This window comes from Notamacropus eugenii, chromosome 2 (assembly GCF_028372415.1).
Source record: "Notamacropus eugenii isolate mMacEug1 chromosome 2, mMacEug1.pri_v2, whole genome shotgun sequence".
Classification (NCBI taxonomy): Eukaryota; Metazoa; Chordata; class Mammalia; order Diprotodontia; family Macropodidae; genus Notamacropus; species Notamacropus eugenii.
In genome coordinates, this window is record NC_092873.1 from 235269242 (window position 1) to 235292103 (window position 22862).

General features: G+C 36.2%; 1 protein-coding gene and 1 long non-coding RNA gene across 3 annotated transcripts in view; one reads left to right on the top strand and one right to left on the bottom strand.

Moving 5' to 3' along the window:
* Positions 1–422: 422 nt before the first annotated feature.
* Positions 423–22862, top strand: part of LOC140527003 (utrophin-like) — a 40946-nt gene continuing 18506 nt past the window's right edge. For both annotated transcript variants that reach the window (XM_072643621.1, XM_072643622.1), the window contains exons 1-6: positions 423–531; positions 3793–3986; positions 5311–5419; positions 7285–7484; positions 10995–11149; positions 16709–16898. In XM_072643621.1, coding sequence (XP_072499722.1) covers positions 3903–3986; positions 5311–5419; positions 7285–7484; positions 10995–11149; positions 16709–16898 — 738 coding nt within the window. In that variant the 5' untranslated portion in view covers positions 423–531; positions 3793–3902. The remainder of the gene's footprint in view (positions 532–3792; positions 3987–5310; positions 5420–7284; positions 7485–10994; positions 11150–16708; positions 16899–22862) is intronic.
* LOC140527016 (uncharacterized) lies at positions 5594–7339 on the bottom strand. The gene is made up of 2 exons (XR_011974644.1): positions 5967–7339; positions 5594–5882 (listed from the first exon to the last, which is right to left on the bottom strand). It is a non-coding gene; the product is annotated as an uncharacterized lncRNA (long non-coding RNA).

Genomic DNA, 22862 nt, shown 5'->3' on the forward strand with positions numbered 1-22862 from the left:
GTAATAATTTTCCTTTTAGTTATGCACAGACATTTCTTAGTTTTTGATAATAAAACTAAATGAAAATTATGTATTTTTTGGAAATAGGAGTTATTGTTATTTTGAATTATTTTAATTTGTAAGGTGTTTTTAAAAAGCATGATCTTCCCTTTCTGATTTAGCTAATTAAGTGAATTAAAATGCATAATGGAGAATGAAAAAGAGTCATACATAGTGAAGTATGAATCAGTTCTTTTTATATTAAAGAAGGCCCACTTCAATAAAGCCATAGATCCATGTCTACTGATGGGTTTAAGTTCTGTCTATTAATAGCAAACATAATTTTTTGATATTCTAGTTAGAATAATAGAAACATATTCATTTTGAATGTAATTTGGACTATAAAATCATCTTCATTCTGTGGGAAGTAATATTTTCTCTTACCTTTCTTTCCCTCTCTGTGTATGAAATTATAGGTGGAGAGGGATATCCCTCGCGCCCTGGAGGAGAGACCCTTGGATGTTTCCGAGCCCCATCCTTCAACAGCCTCTGGTAAATAAGGGAAAACTTGATATCTTAATTTTGTTTAATTTTATGTGGAACTTTCATCTTTCTATTATTTCTGTGTAAAGCTATTCTTCTAAGAGAGTTTTAAAAGTAATGTTTCCTCTTCATTTTTTAAAAAGTACAATTTAAATGTGTTCTTTTCTTTTGGGGTTTAACAGATAAATATCTTTTTTAAAAAATCCTACTGCTTGAGTGAATAAAGAGCATTAGAGTAGAATAGTTAATACTAGCTTTATGAATATTTAAATGAGACTGGGATGATAGTTTCTCATGTTACATATTTGCCTTTTCATGTTGTAAACTGGCTCCCAGGGAAGCTCAGTCATTTGCTAAAGATTACATAGTTAATATATCAGTATTTAACCTAGGTAAAAAGTATTTTACTTTAGCACCACAACATACCACCCCACCAGACTACATTGTTTTCTCATTAGTAGGGTGATTTTGAGGTGGAAAAGAATTAAAAGATATATTTATCCCACCCAAAGAGCTTATACATTTTTTGCGGGGGGGGGGGGGGGGGGGGGAAAGACACACAATTCCAGCATGAATCACTTGAAATTAGGCAGTTTTCGTATAAATTGTCAATTATGCCTTGTAGATTCCTTCAGTTATTAATATTTTCAGTAGACATACCTTTTCTATTTTTTTTTATATCACAAAATGTATATATTCTTGTTGTCAAAGGGTAGCTTATATTTAGGATTTGCCTCTATGATTCTATCACTTGGAGAGTTTTCCTCCACCATTTTTGAGTCAGCATGGAACAGTGGAAGGAAGACTTACTCTGAAGTGAGAACACTTGGATTCAGTTCCCTTCTCTGACCCTTGACTATCCTAGATGACCTTTCTGTCACTCAACAATCCTTGATCTTCCTTTCATCATTAGTGAAATGGGGAGATTATTTCTAAGTAGATCTATGATCCTATGAGTCAAATGGTCCACTCCTCTGTAGGTAAGACTCTTTGCTGTCTTGGTCACTGAGAGGTTCAACAGTTTGTCCATTTTCACTAGGGAGTGTCAGTGGCAACACTTGAACCCAGGGTGGTTCTAAATCCAAGCCTGGCCCCTTAATCCACTATGCAGTGTTAGAGAGCTAATGTGTTCTTTTTTACCTCCATTTTAATTTCAAAAAATCAGAGGTAGAATCTGGTAAAGGGTTTAACCGACAACATTTTTCATCAATGGGCAAGAGGTCTGACACTTTAATTAAGCACTTACTATGTGCTAGACACTAGGATCATTGCTTCATAGATATTTTAGTGTGATCTCATTTGATTGTCACAGCAGCCCTGGGAAGTAGGTCTATTATCCTCAGTGTTTTCTATAGTTAAGGCAGCTGAGGCAGATAGAGAATTGGGGACTTGTTCAAGGTCACACAAGTATTAAGTGCATGAGACTAGATTTGAACTCAGATATTTCCAGTACCCTGCCCAGTGCTCTATCCACTCAGCCACCAAATGCTATGGTTATTCACCTAGTGTCAAAATACTTTATCATTCTGGCATGAGAATAAACTAATTATATCTATACATTTATAGATATCTATATATCTATAGATATATGTATGCATGCCCACATATATGTAGTTGTATGTACGTGTGGTTGGCTTTTTGTATATGAGAAAATACTACATTACTATATGTGTATCCCATTTGAAGCATTACCTTAATATGTACAAATATGGAGTTTACATGGATAAATTAGGGGTGATTGGCCCTCATTGTATATAGGTTCTTGATTATATAGGAGGATTCATGTCTACCCAGTTATACTTTAGAGTTTTTTGGAAATACATATGACTTTATTTGAACACATCTCTGAATGACCTGTATCAGCATGAACCTAGGACCCAGGAGGTCATTTACTTCATAACCCAATCTGTTATATTCCAGTGAATGGAATATAGGGAGAAAAATTTTTTCCCCAGGTTCACAGATGGTATGCAGTTGAAAGAAATCTTTGTAAAGGCAATAATTAAGTGACATTTGCCCTTATACAGTAAAACACAGACTTCTAATGACATTCTTCTGGTCTTTCACGCTCAATGGTTCTATCCAGTTACATTTTATACACTGTGCCCTGCCTTAAAATAATTGATATATAAGGTACGTTATAAAAAAATTGTATTGGAAAACTAACTTAAATTTACATAGTGTTTTGACAGTAATAAAACACTTTCTTTAAAATTACCTGCTAGCTATGTAGCATTTCTATTATGAAACCTATTTTGCAGAAGAAACAACTTAATGCTCCCAAACATTATCTATATTTATTAACCCACAATTATATGAGCTGGAAGAGTCGGAAGAATGTAAATTGAGGAAGATTCAAATTAGTAGAAAACCAAGAGAAGTGATATAATAAAAGCAACACTGTAAAGGCATATATATTTGCAAAACTGTGGAGCTATGATCAATAGAGTTGATATAATTCATGATTCCAGTTTACCAATGATGTACTATCCTCTGATAGAGAGGTAATGGGTTTAGGGTAAAGAATAAGTCATAAATACTTTTGTATATATCCAATGCTTGATTATGCCTATTTTACAAGAATTTTTTTTCTTTCCTTTTTTTCTTAATGACATGGAAGGTGGGAAGGGAAAAAATACACCTCTAGTAAACAAATTAAAAATAGAGAACTGGGGTGGAGGTGCTTTTACAGATGTGGAATGGCATTGGCATTCTCTTTCAAATGATTTCATCATATTGGTTTTACTTCATTTTTTTTTGTAAGAGAACTTTTTTAGAGTGGGGACAATTTGAAAATGTTTATAACATTAAAACAAAATGAATTAGTAGAATAAAAAATGTTGGAGCTGAGAAAATCTGAATTTCCGAATTTCAGGTCTTCTGAATTTCTCACCAGCGATAATTCCAGAAAATCACATTGTTCCTCAAAAGTGGTATAACATTTCTATTAGAATTTATATTTTTTGCTAAATTCTTTCCTTCCAAAAAAACCCTACATCCCACATACTTCAAATATCCTTATTTTATAGATGAGTAAATATGATTTGCCCCAAGTCACAGTAGTAATAGGTACCAGAGTTGGGACTTGAACACAGATCTATAAAAGCCTTATCTCTCCAGTTCTAATGCATATTACAAAGTGAATATGAATTAATAGATGACTAGTATGTAAAATGGAGATTTTCTTTATTAAACTGCTCAGCATTTTATTTGAAAGATTAAAAGAAATCAGTAGCAAAATCTCTTCTGGATCTATTTGTATTTCTTTAGATCATCCTGCCACCTCCGAAATTACTGGTGAGACACAGTCATCTCTAGAACCAGAACTTTCCTCGCTTCCCGATCTAGAAAAAACTGCGACAGAACTAGCTGAATGGCTTATGTGCATCGAACGAATGCTGAGGTCCAGCGTTGTCAAAGTTGGAAATACGGAAGAGATCAAAGAGACAATTGAACGTATGAAAGTAAGTATGTGGTGTAAAGTTGAATGCCAGAATTATAAAAGCAGATAAGACTGACCTAAAAAGTCTCCATTTCGTTTGTGGTGCTAACTGTGGGAACGTAGAATTTACAAAGCTTTTACAACAAGGAAGAAGAAATCTTCCCACTTAAAGCAATTGAGTTTCATAAAATCCGTGTTAACCCAATTAGGTTTTCGATGCACCCATGGATTCATCTGCTGATATATGAATGGCTCAAATCAGCATTCATCTCTTAGATACTTATTTGCAAGGTGCTGCCTATCTTGAAGATATGAACGTATTCCCTACCCTCAGTATTAAAACCTAGTGTTTACTTTCTAGCAAACTACACACTAGTTGAGTCTGGAGTGTTTTCCTACCTGCGGTACACAATAGAACGTAACTGTGTGTTGAATACTACATTCAAGGTCATTGTATTTCTAGAATTTCATGAAACTTTGAATTTTCAAGATTAAATTACTTTTTACATCCTCATTCAGAGAGACTGTTTTCCTTAAGCATAAGACTTTTGTGGGTAGGCTGATATTTGAAAAATGGAAATTTTTTCTTTGGAAAAAAGTTAATAGTGTATTAGTATTCTGTGTTGTAGTACCGTCTTCCTGCTCCAGCATTACCTCAGTTCTTTTACCAGCCATTGGTAAAAACCTTACACTGTAGTCCGTATTTTGTGTTTATGATCATTATTCTTGAAACATGAATTGTTCTCTGATTTCATCCTCTTTTCTTTCAGGATTTATCAGTTTTATAGAGAACAAAATCAGGACACTTAATCAGTGTTAAATGGTACAAAAGCTTCTGAAGCAGCAGTTCATCATTGATGTGTAATTAATCTACAGTTCAGAAGCTCATTGATACACTTGCACTCTTTAATCACCTTAATAATGCTTGGTCAATCTTGTTTTTTGTTCTTTCTTTAGCAGTACTGGGAGAGTCATCTTAATCACATACGTGGATCTAGATAAGTTGAAGACTGTCTTTCTGGAAAAAAGTCATGAGATTCCTTAGCATTGTTTTTATTAAACTAACATTTGTGCTATATTATAATACGTAGGGACTGTTTTAGAGTGAGTTTCATGACCTAGGAGTTTGCTGTACCAAGGAAACCACCGGTCTGGGATATTGGCACCTTCTCAGGTAGCCCTAGAGACTTGCCCAGAGCACTGCTTGACTGCCCTGGGATCCAATAGCCCAGGAGGAGTCAGAGGCAGCTGGAACTTCTGCCTTGCTGACTTTTGGGGTCAGCCCTCTCTCCATTGTTCCCTAGTGACTCTCAGTACAAAATGTAATATAATTTCTTTTTCATTAGATTACAAAGGCTGACTTAGAGCAGCGCCACTCCCAATTGGATCGTATTTTTACATTAGCCCGAAATTTGAAGAGTAAAACAGATATAAAAACAGCCATCATCGAAAAACGTAAGTCTCTTGCAGCTATCTGTCGTCGTCTGTCCTCACTTTGTAAACTGTGAATTTCCTCACTTAGTAAATCCTACTAATATGTGTGTATGTAACATATATGGATAATGTACATCTTTGTGTGTGTGTGTATACACATCTGTCTCTAGATATACACACATTACACATGATACATATATACAAACACATTTTTATTTGGGTTGACACATTTTGATGTATAGTACATTTCTTTATATTTTAGTTTTGTCCTTAAAATTGAGACTGTATAATAGTCTTTTTAGGAGTATTTATTTCCCTCAGTGTCAAGTACCAAATCACTTTTGCTTATGTGAATTCTGAATGTCTTTCTTTTGAGTTGTATACTGGTATGTCTCCCCAGGGCTCACTTGGATGCTTCTTCAGGTCATGGAGGTGAACCAGTGTCCTTTTCTGTTGAACTTTCTATGTTTAGCAAAGGAATCTCCTGACAACAAAGAAAAAAATTTTAAAAGTCTCCAGAATTCTTTTGACACACAGAAGCAGAAGAACCCTTATTTTCCAAACTTACAAATTTAATGTTCAGAAGGATTTCTTTTGCTCGTGTTGCATCATCAGTGTTAGGAGGTAGTAGTTGACTGGAGGCACTTGGAGCATGGCCCTGTGGATAGAATACATGTGCCTTATATAGCCCAGCTACATTGGAAGAGACTCATCACCACATTGTCTGCAACAGGATGCATTCTTCTTCTATAGCAACTCTCTTGTCTCCTCTGCATTGAGTGGTTGTGAGCTGGATCAGTGCAGAAACGATAGTGGTGTCAGTATCAATCTTTGAATATCAAAATGTACTGATTTAAAGCAGGCGTTGATTTTCACTTCATGAAGAGTACCTTGGATCGTGAGAGATTATAATTATTTACACTTTAGGTTTATTTTATTCCCATTTATTTTTAAGCAACCAAGAAAATAAAGACAGGGCCACAGGAAAGTGCTGCTATAACTTAAGTATCACTCTTGAGCCTCATGTCACTGATGGGACTGAAGTCAATTGTTTTAAAGGGTCTGTTAAGATTGTGGGTTAAGGTAGCAATCATTTAATTGGCAAAGTTAATTTACCAAATAAATCCTTGTAGCCTTAAAGAATCTTTGTATCTCTCGACTTAGTTTTATCACTTACGTGGTAGATTCCGCCCATTTTCTTTTTGTTTTGTATTCCTTTGAGCTATAGAATGCTGGAACAACATCACTTTTGACTGTTCTTTAATATTGCGGCCACCCCCCACTCCCACCCCCTTCTTTACCCTGCTTGGATGTGCCTTTTTGTGACCTATCTCTACTGTTCTGCTTTGTACTTTTGTCTATCTTGTGAATCCCTCTAAAACCTCCTCCTCAGTGGTGTCATCCCATCCATTGTCATCACTTGTTTCAAGGACCAAGAATGACCTCCTTTTCTATTTTCATTTCAGTACTTCATTTATAAAATTCCTAGACCCTGCCTTCCCACATTAAGTGTAAAGCCAAGTAGGGGTATTTTTTTTTTAACAGGGATCTATCGACTTTTTAATATTCCTTGACTGGTTTAGTTTAGCTTGGAGTTGATTATTGCTTTTTCAGTGATTACCTTGCTGTGTACTGTTACCCTCTAATTTTGGATTTGTATTTTCAACAATTTGTAATGTCAACAGTTAAGATGGTGCTGTTCTGTCCTTCTCTCCCTTTAGGGACATTTCTTACAATTTACCTATATAGGCATGTTGGATTCCTCTCTTGGATCGAACTAGAAATCTTTTTGTTTTATTTGCCAGATTTCAAACATCAATCAGTTTATCACTGATGCTCAGTTCATATGAACTTTGAGGTCTAACTTTTTGCATTGCTTCCCATAGTTAATGAAGTCAAAATTCAGTGGGCCAGCACTGAATTTGCTGTGAACTCAAGGCAAGAGCGGCTGCAAAACATGCTTACGGACTCCCAACGTTGGAGAGATTTAAATAGACAAGTCCAAGAACTTGTAACCGAATACAAAGCCAAACTACTTAGTATCTCAGAAGAGGAACCACTTGTGAAGCAAATTTCTCAGAACAAAGTAGGATTTACCAGATTGTTTGCATTTCTTTTTCTTCAGTGAAGTTTCATTTTGTTTGTTTCCTATGAAGTCTTTCTGTATTTAGGGTTCTGTGAGATATATACATATTTAAATTGTGTACTGCATTTTCATTATACATCAGATACATGTGAAGATTTATTGTGTACACACATCCAAAGAGAATCCTCTTTTTAGGGCTTCTTTGGTGAGTTAATGCCAAAAAATGTTTAACGCTTAAATAAAAAAATCCATCATTTCATGCAATTTGTCATTGTGGAAAAGAGGGCTGGACTTGAAAACCAGAGAGACCTGTGTTCTATACCTGTTGCTCACACTGAATGAGTTTTTTCTATAATTATGGACCTTGTGTGTAAAAAAATTTGAGCGTAATGGGATCTTTTACATTGATCATAATTTGACTTTTAATTTATTTTTGCCTCTCATGGCAAAAGAGACAGAGTTGGATTTCCATACACATTTTTTGCATTTAGCTTATGTTGACTCCATACTGAATTATTTTACTTTTGTGATCCTTCTCTTTCCCCGTTCTCTTGAAAAGTCTCCAAAAGAATGCAATCCCTGGATAATTCATTTGTGAAATGTGATTAAAATATTAAGGCATTAGATAATAAGTATAATGAATGCAATTTAGGGTACTGCAGTCTAATCATCAGTAGAGTTGTTTTGTTTCCATTGCTTCAATTGGATACATGCATTACAATTGAAAGGAGTGAAATCTGTGATTGGTAAATGCCAGGCCTAGAGGCCTGAGGGCTACCCGAGTCTTACCTTCCCTATTGCAGGTCTTCGGCTGGCCAAACCAGATAAACGTATGAGAGAAGAGACTTTCCAGAGTCGAACAAGGGTTAGGCTTTATTCAGGGTCTTGGTTACATGTGCAGGGGGAACTCTTCCTTAGGAGAGAGAGAGGAATCTCCCAAGGAGGCAAAGATCTTACAGCAAGAGAATGAAAGCAGAAGTGGAAGTGGAGAGAGAGGGGAGAGGGAAGAGCGAAGAGAGGAAAGAAGGAAGAGGGGCCTTCTGTCCTGTAAGGGCCCCTCAGCGCTAAGAGCTTTCAGGCTTTCCTGACCCTACTTAAGCTCTCCGGCCATGTAGTTTGCACCTGAATACCTTGCCTGTTAGATAACAATAGGTGTGCCCAGATCCGGGTCAGTCTCGAGGGCGGGGATGCTCCTCCCATCACGTTTCTCACGGGAAGAGGCGGAAATACACGAGATAGCTCGGTCTCACTCCTCGATTCCCTGCTGTTTTCTGGGACGCCTCATGAGAACTCTAAGATTTAGAAGTTCCCACCTTTACCCGCCCGAGACTGTCCACATGGAATTGAGCTTCCACCCGCAACAGGTAAAAGATTTTGCTTCTTTTTGTATCCCCAGTGCTTTCGTCCATTGCCTAACCCCTAGTGGGTACTTCATGAGTGTTGGTTGGTTAATTGATTTTAAAGTAGGGAAACAAAAGTCCACTTATAGTCAGTGTCTGTAGTTTATCATTAGTGTTTTACCAAATCTCAAAGCCTATTTGATGGCCACCTGTTTGCTAACTCCAGTGGTAGAAGGAAATCTATAGTGGGCTCCGAATAGATTTCGTGTTGAATTGTACATTGTCCCAAGTGTTTATTTTTTTTCTCTTTTTTAGATTTTGGAACAGAAAACCTGGGATAAATAATAATAATAATAGTAAAATTCCCATTTTCCCTGAAGAAGGCATAGGCCATTGTAAGCTAAAGTACCTTAAAATATTTATTTTCTTATACCTGTAACTTGGGAACTGAAAGGAGTCATAGGTGGACAAGATAAAATATTCAAACCAACAAAACATCTTTAACTGGCGCTGCTGTGCTTTCATGTGATTGTTAAGGCATAAAGAGTATAGCCTTGTAATGTTTTTCCTATTGTTTTTGCTTGAGCAGCATTTTTCTTTTTGTAGAGTTGATTTTTTCCAGGGTTTATAATCCTGATGTTATCTCAGGTACCTCTTGTAAGAAAACAGTTTTAAAAAATTATTTTCTGGACACTGCAGGTAAACTGCTATGTCTTTAATTTTCTCATGTAAACTGAACTTTATTGTACCAGCATGAACTATTGGCTACCACCATTCTTTGATGATCTGTTGGAGAAAAATAGAACTGAATTATCAAACTTTTACGATATTTTAGGGAATTTTTAAATTGCTGTCGTTACTACTTTGTATATGGACTTTTTGTGTGCTTTATTTGAAAGGGAATTTTCTATAGAAGCAATTGAAGAACGTTGAGAAATCTGGTTGAATATTTAAAGCAGTGATATGCTGGTAAACATTTAACAACTGGCTCCTTGGAAAAAGAATGTTTGCCCCATATACTGTAGCATTAAATTTTTGTCTTTAACTTTCCTCATTCTAAACAAGTATCAGAACTGTCAACCATGCCCTGATTTCTAGCATTTGCTGATTTCTAATGTATAAATCCTCATACTGAAAATTTAACAATTGTGCCTCCCTGGTATGAGTTCAGGCTGCCTCTAGCACACCTGCTTTAGCATAGTCTAAATTTTCTTGTACTATTACATAATATGGCAGTTTTCAGAGTGTAGTCTGGCTCCACCAAGGATGTACAAAACCCTTTGATGGGATCAGTGAAGTCAAGGCAATTTTCATAATAGTAAGAAATTTCAATTTCAAATATGTTAACATTGACGTATGTCAATAACCGCTTAAACAAAAAAGCTCTATGTGTGTGATGGCTGTAAAGGAGCCCTCAAACTACGGGTGTAGTATAAAGAGAAATAGACTGAAAATGCCTGGTCTTGAATTGGCCACTCATCATGAGATCTTGAGCAAGTAGATTCTTCTTTCTTGGTCCCAGTTTCTATATCTGTGTAGGACCTGCCTTTCCTACTTTGAAGGACTGTGGGGTGGACCAAATGACAGAAAGAATGTAATATGCTTTTCAATTGCATAAAATTAAACACCACCTTCTGAGTATGTATATCTAGGTGGTATATCTCTACTACTACTTCTTTGTTTTTTCTTTTTCCCAGTAGTTTCATATTGTATAAAACTTGAGAATAGATATACTGAATTAATGGTTATTTTTAATATTTTTCTGATAGAAAGCAAGAAGATTGCTGTCTTTCTTTTATTATTGGTAAACCTTTTAGTACTCTATGGTACTACTTCTTATAGTATTCTGTGTATATGTACTGTATCCATGTGTGATGTATGCATTTGCCTCTTCAGCTAAAAAACTGCAATTTAATATTAGAAGATATTTTAGATCTATTCAGAAAGTGCATGCTTATGGAAACTAAATTAATAGATAACTATTTAGATTATTTTTATTTTGCTAATATTCGTGGTATTATACAAACTATGCTAATCACTGATAGAACTCACAGTGCATTCAGGGTATGAGAAAATTAGTGTTAAGATAATTTGGATGGTCTTTTGTTATGATGTACCTTCCATCTGTGACCCCACTCATGTTATTTTTTCCCCCCAAATTGCGCTTTAGGCATTATTCCAGGATTTAAATAAAAACAAAGCTACGATAAAAATTTATGAGAATCTGTGGAAGAGATTGGCGAAGACGTATAGAACTGATGATACTAGGGCATTAAGGAAAAATGGTGATGACTTCAATGCAGCTTGGGCTAATCTCAACCAACGGTAATTTAAAGACTTTATTGGTTAATATTACACAGTCAATGTGGAATAGAATTTCGTCGTATTTCGTAAGTAAATGCATTATCCAAAGACTTAAGCTATGGTTTTCAGAGGTATATACAACCATTTTATTGTTGTTCAGTCATTCAATCATGTCTGACTCTCTGTGACCCCATTTTGGGTTTTCTTGGCAAAGATACTGCAGTGGTTTGCCATTCCTTCTTCAGCAGATTAAGGCGAACAAGAGGTTGAGTAACTTGACAGGATCAGTGTGTGAGACTGGATTTGAACTCAGGTTTTCCTTATTCTAAGCCCAGCACCCACCAAGCCATCTAGCTTGTCTCCATGCCACCATTTATTTATGACTTCTTAAGTCTTTGTCATTAACAAGCAAATCAGTAAGCATCTATTGAAGACCTACTATGTCCCAAATGCTGTGCTGGCAGTACTGGTGATAAAAATGCAGAAAGGAAGCAGCTACTGTTCTCTTGGAATGCTCATCCTATCAAGTGCTTGTCATTATTAATAACAATCATTATTGTTCTAGCTACTGGGCAAGATTAAAAAAGCAGGTTTTATACCTGTCCTCCTTAAGTTTGCCTTTTTTTTTTTTTTTCGATTCCTTTTGATAGCAAACTGGACTAATATTATGTGGTCTATATCGTATTTTTAGAGTGACTCTTGCCTTATCTTTCTCAAACAAGCATCTGCCTTGGAATTTCTCCCTAAACAATTATCAGAGTTTGTTATTCATTCCATTTTTGTTTGCTTTGGTTTCCTATTTCTCTCTGCATACTTTGTTCCAAACATTGCCCCACTGCTTTGATGCTGTGGAATGCTATATATGAGTAAATGCGTATAGCTGATCTTTATTGGGAAAGTTTCCTTTCCAGCAGTTCCCTTTAACAATGAAGTTCGATGTCTCTACCTCTCACCCTTCCCCCCGCCCCCCCAAAATCAATAATCACATCTTAGTATAGAAAGCTAGATAGAAGATTTGAGTCACTATTCTGTTACTCTCTGTACGTTTGTGGGCATATCATTTTTTACTAAGTCTAAATTTACTCCTATGTCAAGAAAATGAAAACGAACACTGTAATGCACTTTTCAATAAAGCTAAGTCATTCTTGTCTTTCAGTCCTGGTAGGTCAATTTGGAGAGCATCTTATCTGTGTGGGAAATCGTTGTCTTCAGCCTCAGTGAATACTTGGGTTTCAAGAACCACAGTCTTTAACTTCTGCTTAAAATTTCTTTCTTATGCTTGTCAGTGCTCCAAAATATTTCCTTGTTTCTTGATTCTGAGAATGACTCAAAAGGTCTAAGTGCAATTAGTCTCTCCTCTTCTCAGACCTTTGGATACATGATGTGATTTACTTTGTGGTATTTTGATTTCAGCATTCTGCATTTGACTAAAGTGGATAATGTTGGACTCCTTTGCAATTCATATTCAATTCATAAAGCATAGCCAGCAATTTAGAAATGATAGTAAGTTGTTTTTCCTTTTATTTTTGCAACAATCTAGAAAACAAATTTCTGTAGCGATTCTGCAGATAGAATTGTTGTTCAGTCGTCTCTGACAGATCCCTTGGACCATAAAGTCCATGGAGTTTTCTTAGCAAAGATATTGGAATGGTTTGCCAATTCTTTCTGCAGTGGATTGTGGCAGAGAGAGGTTAAGTGCCTTGGCCAGATTCACACAACTAGTTAGTGTCTGACGTCACATTCGAACTCGGGTCTTCCTGACTCCTGACCCAGCTCTTTATCTGTTGGGCCATCTAGCTACCTCCTATAACAGTGTTGTAAGGCAAATTAAAAGGTATGAATATGGTTGAAAGAGATTAGACTTTGGAAGAAAGAAATCTAGTGCAAATGCTATGTTTTGTAAGAGATTTTTAGGAGAAAAAGTATGTAATATTAAGTTCTCTGTGGCTCACTGGAGGAAGGTTCTGTTTTGATATTACATCTGTTGGATATGACAGTGGGTTTGGATGCATGAGCTATAACCCATGTCTGAGAGGAAAAGAACCGCAGGATGCCCTCGTTAGCAAAGAAAGATGCTCCTTAAATATAGGTTTCCTACATAACAGCACCATTTGAGGAGTAATCTAACCAGTGAAGACTTTTGCAGAGGATAAAACTTTCTAGAAAAATCGACCACTTAGGAATATAGACCTGCTTTATTTAGGACCTCTAAATCTTTTTTCCTTTGCTTTGTAAATATTTTAAGACTGCATACAGCAATAGCTGGGTTAGATAGAGTAGGCAATTAAAAATGGATTATACTCAAAGATAATACTTCCTCTCTCATAGCAGGGGAACACAACACTCACATTTTCATTCAGTTGTGATAATGCGAAAGACAACTACTCTTTCATCAACAGGATTTTCAAAACTTGAACTTATTTTTAAATGGATATATGGTAGTTTATTGGAGCATCATGCTTATTGGAGACATATATATAGTCACGTTGGTTGAAGTCTTTCAAATGGACATGACCTTCCTTCCCTCTTTCACCAATTCCTTCCTTCCTCCTCCCATCCTTCCTTCCCTACCTCCCTCCCGATCCCATCCCTCCCATTCCTTCCTTTCCTTTCTTCCTCCTTTCTTCTTCCCCCACCTCTTCCTCCCTCTTTCCCCAGTTCCTTCCTTCCTCCTCCCATCCTTCCCTCCTTCCCTCCCTCCCAATCCCATCCCTCCCATTCCTTCCTTCCTTCCTTTCCTTTCTTCCTCCTTTCTCCTTCCCCCACCTCTTCCTTGCCCCCCTCACCTCCCTTCCTAAGTTTGAAAAAAAAAATGTACATAAAGTAATATAAAATCCTCAACTATCCCAGCTGCTTGGGAAATCATTTCTGCTTATGAGATTTCTAGATAGTTGAGTATTTACCCATTTAACTGCTAAAACATTTAAAACTCTTTGGCACGGATTTTTTTCTTAAATTTATTGGATTATCCTCCTGTCTTCTTAAACAGTTTATTTATTTGATAATTAGAATGATCCACAGTTTTATTTGTAAAGTGTCTTTGTAGTTACGTTTCTCCCTGGGTCTTCTTTTTTCCCTGGGGGGGTACTCTTTTCCATCATTTATTAGAAATCTTTAGATTCTTAGAAGTGGAAATGACCTTAAGTAAAAGAGTGTCAGAATGTTGGCTTCAGGATAGTTATACCCCACCAACTGTATAAACAGATCTTCTTTCCTCAACCCTCCCTCCTTTCCCTGGCCTCCTGGGTGATAGGTAGAGTTTCTATGTAGTTGATAGGGTTCTAATTAGATGAAATGTTACATGGAAACCAACAGCCATAAGCATTGTATAGTGGTCCCTGATATATGAAAGTGATTAAGAATTCTCAATTAAATCTTCTATCGATTACTTGTATATCTTCCACGTATTTTGTACCTTTGACAGAGTGTCACTGAAGTTGCATTTCACAGAATTTTTCATTTTAGCAACTTGGAATATTTTCTTTATGTCTTTCCTATTTTCTTCAACTTTACAGAGTGATGTAGAAGGTTCAGGATAAAGTAAAGTTATTCTGACTACTTAATGTCTAAATTAAATGATAAAATAACTTTTTAGAGCTATGTAGGTTTAGTCATCGACAACTAAGTCACACAGCAGTGGCTAGAATGCCAGGCCTCTAGGCAGGAAGACCTCATTTGAAATCTGGTCTCTGACTCTTAATTATCTATGTGACCCTGGGTAAGTCACTTAACCCCATTTGCCTTAGTTTTCTCTTCTGTAAAATGAGTTGGAGAAGGAAATGTCAGACCCCTTCAAGTGTCTTTGACAAGAAAACCCCTAATGGGATCATAAGGAGTTGGACGTAATTGAAAACTGATTCAACAACGGTAATATTTTATCTGTATACTATCATAAAATTCCCAGAATATGGTGAATTTAGGTCGTTAGTCATCAATTTAGTTGATTTGTTGCACAATGCATGTGCTCACATTTGTTTTCTGCCATATTAGTTGTTACAAGAAGTATATAAGGAAGTCACTAAGTTGCTGTTCACTGGTTTCAGTCATATTTGAATCTTTGGATTCAAATTGGGTTCAGATTTGGATTTCAAATTTTGGATTTTCTTGGTAAAGAGGAAACTGAGGCAAAGAGGGTTAAGTGACTCCAATGACATGTAGCTAGTCTAAGGCTGGATTTCAACTTGGGTTTTCCCCATTTTCAGCCCCAGCGCTCTTATCCACTGTGCACCCAGCTGCCTTCAGTAGCTAATAAGCAGTTGCATGCCATTGAATTATTGCTAACCTTTGTCTAGTTCTTCAAATCAGAAGAAATGATGTCAGATCAGGTTTTCAGGGCCATACACACATCTTTACCATAAATCCCCATTCTGATGATTCATCCAGGCCTATATATAAGTGAGTGAATCCTCAAAGTCTATGTCAGCTGAGATTTGTCCGTCCAACCCTGTAGTTGTGAAACTTCTGGCAGCAGACTGTTTAGATTTTCCAAGAACCAGCCAATCTGAATGGAGATGGCTCACTCACTGAGTAATGAAAGTCTTTATCAAGTTCCAGAGGTTTGTCATCTGTCTTGGCACAGCTAATACCTACACTCATTGTCAAAGATCTTTTGGTTTATTAAAGTGACTTCATCTCATTTCCAAGTCATAAATACATATGTCATGAGAAGTAAGAGAGCTACAATGATCCCTTCCACATCATGGGGTTTAGGGGCACAGTGCCCCGGTGATCTGAAAAATCCGCATAAAATTCTTTGGCCCTACCAGAGATGAAGTTTGAAATATTATGGTATCAAAAGAGAAAATATGTTGATCTTGTACAATACTGTTCATATATTTTATGCATTTCTCAGTCTCTAAACTCACATTTTCTGCATCGTTTGCTGGTCTTCACATGTTGTCTATGATTTCCACAGAACTCCCAAAACATTCTCACTTAGTATCTTATGTACAACTGTAATATATCAAAAACTGCAATGGGAAAATCATGATGTCAAAGGGATAACTACATAGGAAATCCCTTATTGAATGAAGTCTCGTTTTTGAGGATGGTTCTTCATTTTCAAAATTGTTTCAATTGAGTTTCTCTTTAAGTCATTTTGTTTAGCTGGGAATATGGGGAGAGAAAATAACGCTTATGAAATGACTGAATTGAATGCCCTCTTTCCAATTTCCCATACAATAAGTGCCCTTTTGGGGTATGCACAAACATTAAATGTTATCCCCAAATAAGAATAATAACTCAGTTTTTCACAGGAGTGATTTTGTAATTTGAATTTTTTTGTACCTTCACAAATTAATATTCATATATGCAAATAGAAAATTCTTACTATTCTTGTTTGAAGGAGGAGAAAGGAAGTTTATAGAGGGCCTACTTTGTGCCAGGCACTGTACTAAGTGGTATGGAAGTATCTTGTTTGATCCTGAAGTGCACCAAACATATGAAGGGATGGGTTTCTCAGGTACTTTTGGTAATTGGTAAAAAGGAACATTCCTTTTTACATTATCTATTAACTTCATGTTCATCATGTACATAACATTGGACGTTATTTAAGGTTTGCTTGTCTGTTGTTGCTTCCAGCGCTCGAGGAAGACAAATTTGCTTAGAGGTGGACCTCAGGTCAGTGCAGGCCTCCTTCAAGATTATGGACAAATTATGGAATTGGTTGACGGAGGCAGAAACTTCAATTAATGTACTTGCCAATGCGATTGAGCAGGAGGATGCTTTGGAAGAGTGTGTTTCGTACAAGAAGCTGAACAAGCAGTTTGAGGTGAGTGATTCTGAACCCAGCACATTGATTCATGGCTGCACTTTACATTGTGTTTTCTTTTTCCAATTACTTGTAAAGATAGTTTTGAACATTCACTTTGAGAAGATTTTGAGTTCCAATTTTTCTCTCCTCCTTTCCCTCTCTCCCTTTGCCCCTCCCCAAGCTGGCAAGCAATCTGATAGGCTGTATGCACAATCATATTAAACATATTTCCATGTTAGTCATGTTGTGAAAGAAGAATTAGTACAAAAGGTGAAAACCATGAGAAAGGAAAAAAAAAAATATGGTATGCTTTGATCTGTGTTCAGACTTCATAGTTCTTTCCCTGGGAGTGGATATCATTTTGCATCATGAGTCATGTGGAGATCTAAGGATCATTGCATTGCTGAGAAGAGCTAAGTCTATCAAAGCTGATCTTTGCACTGTGTTGCTATGACTGTGTACAGTGTTCTCCTGGTTCTTGTCAATGTTATTGTTCTTGTTAGGAGGTAGAAGGACCAGTAGGGAAAGGGGTGAATCTTGTCCTTGTTATGAGCCTAGGGGCACTTAAAATTGAGGCCTGATTTTGTTAATGTGGTAATCAAGATGCTTATTCCAGATGGATGTATTTTTCTAGTTTCATAACTGCTACATGCATCCCTTTTGTGGTTATCCTCATTTGACCTAAAGTTTTTTCTTCTACTGTTTAATTTATTTAGACTTCAGAATGTCTTCAGAGAACATACACATATACTTACACACATGCATATATGTGTGTGTATACAAATGTATTTGGGTGTGTGTGTATTTCCTCCAACTACCCTAATACTTAGAAAGATCTCATGAGTTACAAATGTCATTTTTCCATGTAGGAATGTAAACAGTTCAACTTTAATGAGTTGAATTAATGGCTTCTCTTTCCTGTTTACCTTTTCATGTTTCTCTTGATTCTTGTATTTCAAAGTCAGATTTTGTATTCAACTCTGGTCTTTTCAACAAGAATGCTTGGAAGTTTCATTTATTTCCACTGAAATATTCTATTCAGTTTTGCTGGGTAGGTGATTCTTGGTTTTAATCCTAGCTTCTTTGACCTCTAGAATATCATATTCCAAACCCTTCAATCCCTTAGTTTAGAAGCTGCTAAATCCTGTGCTATCCTGATTGTGTTTCCATGATACTTGAATGATTTCTTTCTGGCTGCTTGTAATGTTTTCTCTTTGAAGTGGGAACTCTGGAATTTGGTTACAATATTCCTAGGAGTTGTCTTTTGGGGATCTCTTTCAGGAGGTGATTGATGGATTCTTTCCATTTCTGTTTTACTCTCTGGTTCTAGAACATCAGGGCAGATTTCCTTGATAATTTCTTGAAAGATGATGTCTAGGCCCTTTTTTTTTAATCATGGTTTGAAAACCTTTACCTTCATCTCTTTTTCTTATGGTACAATAACATTCCATTCCATTTGTATTTCATTTTTTGTTCAGCTATTTCCCAATAAATGGAAATCTCTTTTGTTTCTGGTCATTTGCTTACCCTCAAATTACTAATTGGAATATTTTGGCTTATAGAAGACTTCCCCCTTTGTCTGTGACATTCTTGGGATTTATGTGATATTCCTGTGTAAAGCTTAGGGGCAATTTAGTTTTGTAAGCTAATTTCCTATTGCTTTTTTGGGCAGTTGGATCAATATTCAGCACAGTAAACAGTGTTATTCATGCACTTGTGTTCCCACAGTTTCTCCAGCATTCAGTATTTTCATCTTTTATCATCTTCGACAGTTTTTTAAAAAAATATATGAGATGAAACTTCAAAGTTGTTTAATTTTACAATTTCTCTCTCTTAGTGAATTAAAACATTTTTGATATTTGTTGATAGTTTGGTTTTCATTTCTTCCTTTTCAAACTCTTTGTATCCTTTGACTACTTCTCTCTTGGGAAATGGCTCTCCTAGAGCATCTTCAAAGGACTCTTAACTATTTTTATTTATCAGATAGGCCATCTTCGTGTCGGAGGCCATGATATGTTACATTGTTGGCTCTTTGTGACAGTGTAAAGACAGTCCAGTTAACTTGACACAGCCCCAAGTAGTTGTCCAGATTGCTTTTATATGAAAATAATTTTTCCCCATTTCTTTTTAAAATCAATTTGGTGGTATATTTATAAACCAATGGTTATATGTGTGGCCATGTAGGTCCAGTATAGACTGCTCAAGGCATTTATGTGTGTGTGTGTGTGTTAACACCACCACTTTATCCCCTTTTCCCCAGAAGATCATTAGTTTCACACCATGTCGTTGTTAATTTTTGCATGTATGTGCAATGTAAAGGAGAGGAGATTTGACTGTTTGATACTGTTTCAAAGTATCTCTTATACAGTTTGTCATTTTAATATTTAGATGCACAATTTATACTTTATCATCGATGTTCAGGCAGCATGCCCTTATTATTTTTACTGTACTGAGTATATCCTTGTATTTATGTAATTTGAAAGACTTTAAAATTTGTAGCAGATTAGCCTGTATAATATTGATTAGTACTTAAAATATATTCTTATATTCATGTCTAAAGAGAGATTTGGAAGAATATATTAGAAATAGTAATAATTTATGGATAAAGCCAAACAAGTCTTTAAGAAGAATGTAAGGAACTGTTAATGTTTCCTATCTAAAGAGTTTAACCATTCCTCCTTATGTTATTACATTAGGGAACATTTTCTTACGATGACACATAGTCATTCAAAATATTTAAAGAAGAGTCTTTATTATGTAGGGAGAAATGAGAAGAGAAGTGAGAAAAAATGGAGGACTAACACGCTAATGTGAGGATTTTTTCAGAAAATGAGCTACAATATACATTTTAGACTGCAAGCAAAACAAAGCAATTCTCATTACACATAAAATTTGAGAAATATTTTGTTTCCATATGTGTTAATAACCTACAAAAGCCAAATAATCCATTTATTTCCCTTTAAGGGAAGCCTCTCAAACCCTCAATTTCAAGTATTTGTTAATTTAAAAGAAAAATTAGATTAACCAAACTTCTCCCCCAAACTAAAACCTTGGCTTTAAAGGGAAGTAAATTGAAAGCAAACTTAACATAAAAGCAATTGTTGGAGTTTGATTCTATGTACACAGTTTAAATGAAGGTGTAAGGGAACCCAGGTTATTTTGTGAAAGGGGAATGAGCCAAAGCTGACGACATTCCTTGTACACAGCTTAGAATGTGTCAGGTCTTAGGGATGGCCTGATACGTAGCCATGATAGAACCGTGAGAAGAGCAAGTAGACATTTTCCCTGTGTTCAGATGAATCTTGGAGGAAATGGAGGTAAGGTGTGCTATTGTTAGTTTGAGTTCTGGAAGGATGCTACATTTTTCTGTATCCCATGTTTTTAATGGAAAAGTATTATCTTGAGCAGCATTTATTTCATTGACCCACTCCAGGGCTGTCTCAAGTTGCTTCTAACTCAAGTAATCAATTCTCTTAGTGGTAGAATGGTAGCAGAAGCATGTGCTCTTCAAATGAATATATGTTTGACTTTAATATTTAGTAGTTAGGAATAGGTGGGTAAAGAAATAGGAACTGAATAAAGTGTACACAAATTCGAAACCAACTTTTTAGTAGGCTATTTCCCCTAATATTTTAAAACATTGCCATGTTCCTCACTAAAAAAATTCTTAGTATTTCTCAAACTAATCAGTTAATAAAGAATATTTGTTGAGCCCTTGTGCTCATAATATGTTTTGCTTTTTAAATATTTTATTGACAGATATTTTAAAATGTTCTAACTTTCTAGTTTCTCTCACGTTTTGTTCATAGAAGACTTCTTTATGAAAACTAAATACAGTTAAGTAATACAAATGAATTGTGATTGTGATTCTAAATCATGTCCCCAAATGAATGTCTCATTCTGCACCTGTGGTCCATTGCCTCTTTCAAAGAGGTGCAAAATGTTCATCCATTTTCCTACATGTCTTCCAAAACCATGATTGTACCCTGCTTTGGTCAGAGTTGTGGTCTTTCTGAATTCTATTCCTTTATATTACTGTGGTAAATTCTTCAATTTCTGCTTCCTTTCTTTGTAGAATGTTAAATATTGAAGGATGCAGAGTTGTATGAATAGTTTAGAAAATATTAGTCATTCAATCTGAGAACCTCAGTGAGATATCTAGTCCAATCTCTTCATTTATTATGTTATAAGAAGTTGAAGCCCAGAGAGCCATTTCTGCCCAATATTCAAAGCAAATGAGTAGGAGAGCTGGACTAGAACCTAACTCTCCTGATTCCTGGGTCAGTGCTTTTTTTCTTCTCCCCCACCAGAAACTGAAAAATACTGGACAAGAAAATATTCCTGAAAGTTAAATAATGTAACCTTACCATAATGAGAATCTACACGACCGATAAGAGTCCATGTGACCACAGTTCAGCCAAAGGCCAAATAGGTAGAGAACATGGACTGATGTGGTTAGTTCCCTAACTTGTGGCTTCTTGTGGGAGCTGGGATGAGAGGTAGGACTCAAGGATAGTATACGATTTGAGTAGGTGAAGAAAGTAAGCTGTTCAAATGGGAAGAGGAAGGCAGTTGGGTGGTGCAGTGGATAGAGCACTGGGCCTCGCATTTGGAAGACTCATCTTCCTGAGTTCAAATCTGGCCAAGTCACTCAACCCTGTTTGCCTCAGTTTCCTCATCTGTCCAATGATCTGGAGAAGGAAATAGCAAATCACTCCATTTTCTTTGCCATGGAAATGCTACATAAGGTCACAAAAAGTCAGACACGACTAAAATTGACTGAAAAACAAAGTGAGAAATAGTGCAAACATGCTGTTTGTGATTTCATGGATAATTCCACTTGTAAAGCATGTTTCATGAAGTTCTGCCTATTTCAGTCCTTCTTTGACACTAATTGTTTTGTTCAGTGAATGTCAATGTTACCTTGGCTTGTAGAACCAAAACATGACATTGATTGCCTGATTGGTAAGGTCATGCCACAGACAAGATGTTTTCCTTGTTCAGTTGTTTAGTGTCTGACTTTTTGTGACCCCATTTGGCATTTTGTTGCTGGTTTTCCATTTCCTTCCACAGCTTATTTTACAGATGAGGAAACTAAGGTAAACAGGATGAACATGACTTGCATAGGGTCACACAGCTGGCAAGTGTCTGAGGCTGCATTTGCACTTAGGTTTTCCTGACTCCAGGCCTAGGGCTCTTTCCACCATGTCATCTAGCCTGCCCCACAGGCAAGGTAAACAACTGCAGTTTTTCTGTATTATAATTTTTATAGATACTGTATACACGTAGCAATGTATTGATATAATAATATCCATCATTAAATATGTCAATCACCAGTTTTCTGCTATTTAATTTTTAATATTAATATCCAAACTATCTTGTTGATAAAGTTATCTTTGACATTTTTTATCCTTCATTACCACCAATAAAATCCTGCTCGGTTCTTGATGGCATATTTTTAGTTTTGGTGTTCAATTGATTTTCTTTTTTTGGTGACTGAAATCTAAGGGGGAGAGGCTTTGATTTTACTAAACTCATTAGCAAGCATTTCTTGAGTGTCTACTGTGTGCCCTGTACTTTGAGGAGAGTAAGTAACTTTGTTAAAGTATCTTCACCTAATGATTCTCCAGTGTGCACTCTCCCATCATTTGGTATTTAGCTGCGTAATTGACATTCCATCCTGGCAGTTCTATAATCAATACCTTGGCATATTCATTCCAAACAGAGGGAGGCGCCATAGGCTCAGGATGTGTTCTAGTAGAGGAATGCAGAAAAGAAATGAAGGGTACACCACTGGCTGGTAACTGAGCAGAAAAAAACACTGTATTAGAGAAACACTGTTAGGTATTTGAAGCGATATTGAAGTAAATACAGAAAAGACCTGAGGAAATAGGTAAAAATGTTTTAAGATTTATGAAGATGAGGTTGTTTGTGTGCCCTTTACTGCACAGGAAGACTAAGCCTTCTTGCAGGATACCTTTT